This window comes from Pinus tabuliformis, chromosome Q (genome assembly GCF_031772625.1).
Source record: "Pinus tabuliformis cultivar Carrire ecotype Pingquan chromosome Q, CPIR1, whole genome shotgun sequence".
NCBI lineage: Eukaryota > Viridiplantae > Streptophyta > Pinopsida > Pinales > Pinaceae > Pinus > Pinus tabuliformis.
Genome location: NC_142296.1, coordinates 1,189,429,249 through 1,189,438,815, shown reverse-complemented (window position 1 = coordinate 1,189,438,815; position 9,567 = coordinate 1,189,429,249). Strand labels below are relative to the sequence as shown.

Below are 9,567 nucleotides of genomic sequence, written 5' to 3'. Positions count from 1 at the left end.
TCTATGTTTGATTTTTATACTATTTCTCAACAGTTTGCTTATTTATTTTTAGTAGCTTATGCTCTACAGGATACAAGGCTCTGGCCCCAATCTTGATTATCTTACTGCCTTGTTTGTAATTATAACAACTTATGCTCTATAGAACCTTGGGCTTCAAGCCTAGGCTCTGATTAGTTCATTGCTTCTGTCTAATCTTTCATTTTGAATTTTATGTTTATATGTTGTAGATTTATTTATTTCAATTGTATTTAGTGTACTAATGTATATACAACTATTTTAATTGCTTCTCTATTTTTCTACACTTGTTAAAAATCCAATAAAATTATACAATACATTAAATAATCCCACACCCCTTCATATCTGAGCTAGCGTGTCTCATTATCTCATTGTGAGAATGAGATTCGAGGGAGTTGATTTGTTAGGATTTATTAATCGTATAATAACATCAACATATTTTTTGGTGACCATATTGAGGAACGATTCATTCCCTCAATTTTTCAAAATCTCATTAGTTCCATGACAATTTCGTCTCCAAAACAACCTAACCTTGCCTTTTGGGTCTGTGATAAAACTAACATTGTTCATTCTCTGCTCAATTTTATTTTGCAAAATTCACTTTCCAATGAACAATGTGCTAGGAATCAGGACATTATTTCATGAGACATTAAGTTAGAGGAAAGAAGATTAGCTCTACAAAGATGAGTACGACAATATCCCAATTGTTTCTAATCTCATCCGTTTAATTCATGACAATCCAATCAAATATACAACTTGGTCTTATCCATTGATTAAATGATCAAAGGAGCATTTCCAGTTACTTGATTGATTATATCTTGAATAACGCATTTACTATCCAGAAACTAAATCACAATTTTGCTTGGAAAGCAATTTTTCGTACCATTTTTTCTTTGAAAAAATCCAACCATAGGATTGCTTAAATCTTTTTTTTTTTTTTTTATATGGTGGAAATAGATTCATCACCATCAAAAACCCCTGGGGTACCCAAAATCCTGAAGCTTGATTGTTGTAACCCAAATTTCCCAAAATTTCTATCGGATTTTAATCAAAATCTTGCCAGAAATTCATTAATTTTCAAGCAAAATTGTGGCCTCATTAGACTACTCTATTTATTAGTATTAAAGATTTCAAGTTTGTGGCTTCCTAATTATTAATATTTTGTTGGTGCAACTTGTGCCTTTCTCATTAATATTTTGTTGGTGCAACTTCATCTAAACTTTTTTTGTGATTTTGTTGGCCCAACTTCATCTTGATGTTTTTTGTTTTGTTATTTTTCCTTTAATATGATTTTAATCAAATCTTTTATATATTTTGAAATATGATAATATATTTTAACAATTTTATTAATATATTTTCAAAATAGTTTTATTAAACTCAATTAATTTTCATATAAATTTAAATTTACTTTGAAATTAATTTATATATTTTTATTTTAAATAAATTGCATTATTTTATTTTTTAATATAATTATTATTTTATTATTTATTTAACCTCCCAACCTTTCCCTTTCCCTATACTAAATTTTGTCCAATGAAAATAAATATAATATATAGTTAGAAATATAAAATATTTTTTATTATATTACATTAAATGTCCTTTTTTCACTGTATTAATTTTAAAATATACATATATTTAATATAAATAATGTAATTTTTTATTTAACATTTAAAATTACTATAGCTTTTATTCAGTTTATTTTTTAAAGTAGTGGCATTTAATATAATATTGAATTACATAATGCAATACATGAAAAAGGTTATAGACCAGGGACATTGAATTAAAAGCGAGGTTGTTGTTAATAAAATGAGCAAAAGTATAGTAGCTGTATATGATTATGATTATTCCAAAAAGTTTAGATTGAATAAACAATTTAATTTAATATTGGAATATAAATTTAAATATTTAAAAATAATATCAATATTTATTTAATATTTAGGTCGATAAGCCTTTCCTATGCATCAACTTTTAGTCAATACTTTTACCCTGATCCATTCGATCAGGGGAGACACTTTCAACCATTGATTTGAAATGTGACTGCTTTTTCCAAATATAAGTTGAGTTGCCTTCAGATATTTTTACTGTTCTTTCTCATTCTTTTGCCTTTTCCCATTTTTTTTATGTCACTCTTGCCCTCAGAGTTAATCGTTTCTCCACCTCAGACGCCGAGGTGGCGGAGATCTTTTTTATACGCCGAAGACGACGATTCCAGGCCTCCATTTCCGCCATGCTGGCAGCCACGTCGTAATATCTCTGGAATACTCCACACGGAGATCTTTTCCTTCTTACATTCCGATTTTTTTCCCTATTTACAGTCCTAATATCTAAATATTTCTTTATCGGTTTTTGGTTTTATCCTTTTTCCTGTTTGCCGTGTGAGTTATGGTGTGAAACCCTGTTGATCGATCCAGTGTTGAAACGCGTTTTTGGTCTAAAAGCCTTCTTCGTGCTGTGGACGATAAGACAAAATCGTGCGTACTTGTTGCCTCCTGCTTGCGAAGGTTTCTTTCGGCGGTAAATTTGATGCTGAAAATTTCTTCAGCGGGTTTAAAGCTTAAAGAAACAGGTTTCCGTGCAGAGATATATTTGCGAGCGATCGAAGATTCACTGTCTTCAGGTCCAAAGGATGGGATTTTGCTAGATTTGAGGTGGAGAAAAACGTCTTTTGCAGACTTTTTCCTGTAAAATCGTGATTGTTTGAAAGTATTTTTCTGCAAGAAATTATTTTTCTTGTTTATTGGAAGAATAGATGCATTCCCATGTGGTTTTTCTGGTTCATTCGGGCTTGGATGGTCTCTTTTTGTCTGCTTGGGCTTTTCTTTCTGTAAGTGTTGGCTTTATTTGAAAAGAATCCGTTTTTTAGCTTAGATTGAATGTTTTGTTTATCTCTATGCTTTTTTGGGTTAGATTGAATGTTTTGTTATCTCTATGCATATGTAAGTCTGACAATGCGCGTAGTTGTTCAATTTCGGCTTCTATCTGCTTACAGTTGCAAAGAGTTTGTATACCTTTGATAATGGAGTATAATGATTGAGTGTTTCCTTAGAGTAAAGGAAAAGAATAATGAACTAATTAGTTTTGAGTAGTTTTGCATTTACGGATTTGTTTTCAGGTAATTCTGACAATAACTTTGTACGGCAAGCACTAATTATATAATAAATTATATACCCCATACACCAATTAAAACTAAAACTACCTGCGGCCAGCTCTTTAGCTGTATCTTCGCAGACTTAATCCCCAAACCCCAAGCCATGATCTGGTGCATCTTGAAGTAATAGCTCTTTCTGATGTGGTGCCGACATAACAACCCCTCGAACATTCTAAAACACAGAAATGTCGTTTGAAGCTCTGTAAAGAGCTTTTCGAAATTTGACTTCCATTCTCTCATTTGCCTCGAGAGGTTGGGCTTGCAAAGGAGACAATCGAGGGAATGTTGCGGCGTTAGCGATCGATCAAATCTGTGGCCTTCCCAACTTCATTTTTCCACAAACCAATTAACTCTTGTAAAAAAATTCAACAATTCCAATTTAATAATCTTATCGGCCTCTCTTTATATCTTTTGGAACAATTGCTAATTTTATTTAATTATAAATCTAATAAACTATATCTCCAATAATCTTTAGAGTCCTGAAAAGTTGTCGTCATGTCGAAACTCATTCTTTGTTCAGAAATTTCGAGAGGACAACGGGAGGGACACCAACGCTGTTAGAGAGACGGAGTAGTCCATGGCAACGTCAAATCCATTTCCAAAAAGTCGCATCATAGACTATTCCATAATTTCCTATCGCGCCTTGACAGCGACACTAAGAAGAGAATCCACGTCATCGAAGCGAAATGTGTGGTAGCTATAGGACGAACATAAATCTAAAAAGTAAGTGGTGTTCACTTATACAAAAAGTAATTAATAAAATAAAGTGCTGGACATAAAACCAAAAAGTAAGGTTGATGCCGTTATGTCAAATAATTAATGAAAAAGCTACAAGTGGGTTATTACATGGGCGCACTAAAGTAAAAAGGCCAGGTTCATAACGATATAAAAAAGAGGATATTATCCAATAACGTAATTAGAAATTAAAAAGGAACCCACATTGGGTAAGATTTGATTTAATTCAACAGTATTTTAATAGTTTTAGGTGCAGTCTGAACAAAAAGTAATTAATAAAATAAAGTGCTGGACATAAAACCAAAAAGTAAGGTTGATGCCGTTATGTCAAATAATTAATGAAAAAGCTACAAGTGGGTTATTACATGGGCGCACTAAAGTAAAAAGGCCAGGTTCATAACGATATAAAAAAGAGGATATTATCCAATAACGTAATTAGAAATTAAAAAGGAACCCACATTGGGTAAGATTTGATTTAATTCAACAGTATCTTAATAGTTTTAGGTGCAGTCTGATTAATAAGGATTTTTTTTCAGAATTAGATAATAAATTTGGTTGAGATTAAAATTTTTATTATTTAGCTCCTTGAAATGTTTATGATACTTTTTTAACTTATCAAATTAAACCATTTAGAAATCTGTATCAGATTATAATTGATTAGAAAAAGTGTGAGTAAAATGATAAATTTTTAGATAAATTATCTATATTTTATGTATTTTATTCAAAATTTTGTAAAAAAATGGTTGGAATAATACATTCGAGTGAAAAATCCCTAAAACACTTCATTTATATATAAAATTTTTTACTCAAAATTCAATAAAAACTATTAAAATAACAAAATTGAGTTATATAAAGTGAACACCATAAAAAAATTTTAATAACTTTAAATTCACTAACTACTCTCAATATCTTAATATTTACTCATTATATTAATCAATGTAGATTTGTTTTGTTTATCTTCAAAATTAACTTCCCTTTTTTTTTAACACTCTCAAATTATTAATATATACATATTATATTAAAGAGTAGTTTAGCAAAGGTCATTATTTTGCTCAGAAAATAATGGAAATTCCAACAAGATTTAATAAAATTTGGCTGAATTTTTTGGAAATCTAAGTTATAAGGGCTGAGCCTTAAAATTTTGGGTGCCTCATGAGCTTTTGATCGTGCTAAATCCATTTCCACAATCAGAAAAGCAGTAGTCTAACCAGACTTTAAATTTTCCCTAAAAATTATGGAAATTCAGGCAAAATTATGATAAAATCTGACAGAATTTTTTGTAAATCCAAGTTACAGGTGTCAAATTTCAAAATTTTAAGTATCATTGAAATTTTTGATGCTGCTGAATCCAATTCCACTATAAAAGACATATTTCAAATACTTCTTTTACTAAAATTTTTGAAAACCATAAAGATAAATCTACCTCTTTTGAAAATTTTCTAACTTAATTCCGGGAAAAAATTTGCCCTCTGGGCAAACTGTTGCCACGGTGGACAACGCCTTACGTTAGTATCCCTAAATTTGTTTCATAAAAGCTCATCACTTGATATGCATATGAAGCTAGTATAACTTTGGTAGTTAATTTTGTAAAATGATCAGCGAAACAATTGAAGTGTCATTATGGAAAATTATCTACACAAGCTTCGAGTTGACACCAAATTTAAACCCTGTCTAACCCTGTCTCTATATCAGGTTATAGGCGTTGCCTTCATGAACGAAAAGTTTAAGAGAATAGGGCCATCTTGAAAATTTATTTACACTCTACCCAGGGAGCTGATACCAAATTTCAACCCTATCTGTATGTCAACTCGTCTGCGTTTCGTGTCATTATTCTTTCATTCATAAAGTTATACGCAATCTAGTAGTGGTGACTCCATCATGTTTGACTCTGTATTCGCCCCTTAAAACGAAGTGGCGGTGTTTGACTCAGAAAAATTCCAGTCTTTGGCCGTGATTCATGGGAATGGATCCGAACTTTGGAGCCTTAACGCTTACACCAAACAGCACAACGGTTAATTTCCCAAACGTGTGTTAGAAGAAGTCAAGTCAACGTATCAGATTATCTAGAATGATTGGGTGGGATTGTGTCTATCTTCTTCGAATCTTGTAAACTAAAGATCATCCCGCTACCCACGTCTATGGCTATATAGCCAAACACCTGTCTCGCCCTTTCCCCATTACAGAACTGTGAAGTTCTCTTTCTGTGTCTGTGCCAGTGACTGCATCAGTCTTCATAGACAATACTCTATCAAGCCAATATGGCAATTCGTCTCCCTGTTACGACAGTGAGCTTGTTTACTATAGGGCTTGCTCTTGCGTTTTTTACGTGCCGTGGAGATGTGGAGAATATTGCTACCGAAGATTTCTTCAATGGAATTTTATCTGGGGTTTCTGATACCTGTGAAGCAAAGAATTTCTATACATACAGTGACTTCATTACTGCGGCCAATGCATTCTCTGGCTTCGGCACAACTGGGACTTCCGATGATGAGAAGAGAGAAATTGCCGCTTTCTTCGCCAACGTTGCTCACGAAACTATCGGTATGTCTCACATCCATATATACCTTCAGTTTCTATAAATAAAATCTGAATATGATCTCAAAATTTCTAAAATTGATGATTTCATTTCAGAATTTGTAGATATTTACATCGATATATTGACTTATATAGGGATTCACTGACAGGTTTCTGCTACATCGATGAGATACAGAAGGGCGACTACTGTGATTCCAACAGTACACAATATCCCTGCGCACCCGGGAAGCAATACTACGGCCGTGGCCCCATACAACTCTCATGGTATGTTTCTTCGTGTATATGTATTTCTATATATGTTATAATGTTTATTCTCTATTGAAATTGAATTAAATGTTTGGTGACCCACCATTTGCTTGTTGCTTGTTTGCTCTCACATTTTGCAGGAATTTCAACTATGGTCCAGCTGGAAATTACCTGGGCGTGGATCTGCTGAATCACCCTGAAATTGTGGCTCAGGATGCCCTAATCTCGTGGAAGTCTGCGCTCTGGTATTGGAATGTGAACAGTGACTGCCACTCCGCTATTACATCCGGCAAAGGATTCGGGGCAACCATTCAAGCAATCAACGGAGCAATAGAATGCAACGGTGGAAACACAGACGAAGTGAATGACCGCATCAGTTATTACACCAAATACTGTAGTCAATTCGGTGTAGATCCAGGAAGCAACCTTAGCTGTTAAGACTAATTGGTGCTCTAGCCTCTTGATTTCCATCCAGGGAGTTCAAATATGACAAATGAAATACTGTAGTCAATTCAGTGTAGATCCAGGAAGCAACCTTAGCTGTTAACGCTATTTGGTGCTCCAGCCTCTTGATCTTCATCTAGGGAGTTCAAATATGACAAATGTTCGATAGCACTCAATAAAGTGATAGAGGCTAAAAATCATTGTAGTATTACCTGTGTTTGACAAAATAGTGAAATTAAATAACAGGACAATTTTGTTATTGATTTCAGATTTCTGTTATTTATGTTGTTATTCAGCATTTTTTTGATTAATTACATCATTAGTTTTATGAAAAACTATCTAATGTGGTTTATTTTAAAGATAAAAATGTTCACACAAAATCTATCAGGTTAAAACTATATCTATTACAATATCTAGTGCCAATTAATAAATTCTTAAAAATTAAAATTCACAAATTAATACGAAAATTAGCGTATGCTGCCTCATTCAAGGTATATACTAATGTTTCCTCAGGCCATAATTAATGCGAAAATGAGAGCTATGATCCATTATTTGATGTGCATATTGATGTTTCATCCAGAAAATGGAATGAACAGGAACTTTTGGTTGCTCATTAGTAAAAACCATGTTATATTGTTACAAGGTTGAAATGCAATTAAGCATTTAAAGTATGAAATATATATAATTTTTATTATTTATTTATATGATATTTTTAAAAGTGTTTTTGGATTTTTGGAATATAGTGATGAGAATATGATTATACTTAATTCAATAACTATGTTGTAAATTTATAATAAATTATTTTTTCTGCCCATTAAATTATTAAAGATGATGGTGATAGAGGTTAATATTAGAGTTTATATTAATTTTAGATTTGGGTATTCAATGGGCATGTAGTTGAGTTAATAGTGGAATTTGTTCCCTACTTATTGGATATAAAGAATTTGCCCTTGATTTAAGGACAGATATGGTTAATGTGCATTGAGATCAAATTTTTCCAATTAAACTTTTAAAAAAGTAAGGAATTATTTTGTTTGATTTTGAATATTTTTTTTATATTTATATAATTTTATGAAAAGCATTTCGAGAAATCTTATTTTTATGAGTTAAACCAATTAGAAAAGTCATGTTGTAACAAATATTTTGAAATTGTGATCTAATTGTGATCAGGTGCTTTGTTAAGGCACTCCTTGATGTGAAGTCATCGCTTCAATTGTCTACCTCGATCGGGGTGATATATTGGACCTTGATGTGAACTCACCGATTCAATTGTCCACCTCTATCTGGGTGATATATTGGACATGATGAAGATGTAGTTATGTCAAGCTTTAAAAAAAAAATATTTGTCCTTGCAAATTTGCATACATATTAAGATGTATGTGTTTGTTCACTTAACACAACTTAATTTAAAATGTGTAATTATATATATATATGATCTACACGGAGAGAACTAACATATTAATTTTGTTTTATGCAAAATTATATTTTGTATTATTTTTCGAATATTTCAATTACATTTTGTACACATTTGTTTGGGTAAGGGTTTTTCAAAACTAAGATAGTGACAATGTTTGAAATATTTTTGTTGTGTATATTTTATGTTATTGATTTTTTATTCAGCCTCTTTAAAAGTGTCCAAAAAAATTTCAAACATTATGCTTTAAAATAATTAGATGAAAAATATCATATGAATTGAAAAATGTCAAACTCATATGTCATTGGATAAAGGATTCCTTCATGAATCCAACATGATCAACTTTGTAACCTAAGGACAAATTTTTCCTAAGTCCCCTAGGATACAAAATGGTGTTGCAGAAAATTTTGTAAAAGTGGTGTTGAAATTGTGGATTTTGGGACTTTCAAAGCTTAATCAAGCACTTAAAACACTTGATCAAGCAGTTAAATTTTAAATTCAAATAGCTTGATGCAGGGTTTTGTAAACCTTCGATTGAGCCATTTATGTAGTTAACCAGGGGCTTGATCAACCCTCTATCAAAAAAATGTGAATCCCATAATTTAGATTTTAGAATCGTTAAAGATCTAAATTTTAACATATCAATAATTTAACCAAGTTGATATGATATTATTTTACTAAAAATGAAAATTCAACTAGATTTAGGTCACGAACAACACTAGAAATTTTTTATGTTATTGCACTGATATGCACATTATACAACTCAGTATGGGGGAAATGTGTAAATATGTATATCCGTGCTCAAAATATACCTTGAACTTAAATGGATCATAAATTTACTTTTGAAAAAAAATTACATTTAATTTCCAAATTTTATTATAATTTTTGTTATATGTCATGTAGAAACCTTATTAAATTTAATATAATATTAAAAAATTATTATTATTATTATTATTATTAATAAAAATATGAAATGTACATTAAAATAAAAATTTTAATATTAATATATTTTAATGTTAATATTATTAAA

The 9,567-nt window shown here is 31.1% G+C and overlaps 1 protein-coding gene across 1 annotated transcript; it reads left to right on the top strand.

Moving 5' to 3' along the window:
- Window positions 1-6,070: 6,070 nt before the first annotated feature.
- LOC149223965 (endochitinase 4-like) lies at window positions 6,071-7,391 on the top strand. Its single transcript, XM_089383438.1, has 3 exons — window positions 6,071-6,439; window positions 6,583-6,697; window positions 6,820-7,391. Exons 1-3 carry the CDS (start codon window positions 6,157-6,159, stop codon window positions 7,115-7,117), a joined length of 696 nt encoding a protein of 231 aa, XP_089239564.1. The 5' UTR covers window positions 6,071-6,156; the 3' UTR covers window positions 7,118-7,391.
- Window positions 7,392-9,567: the final 2,176 nt, after the last annotated feature.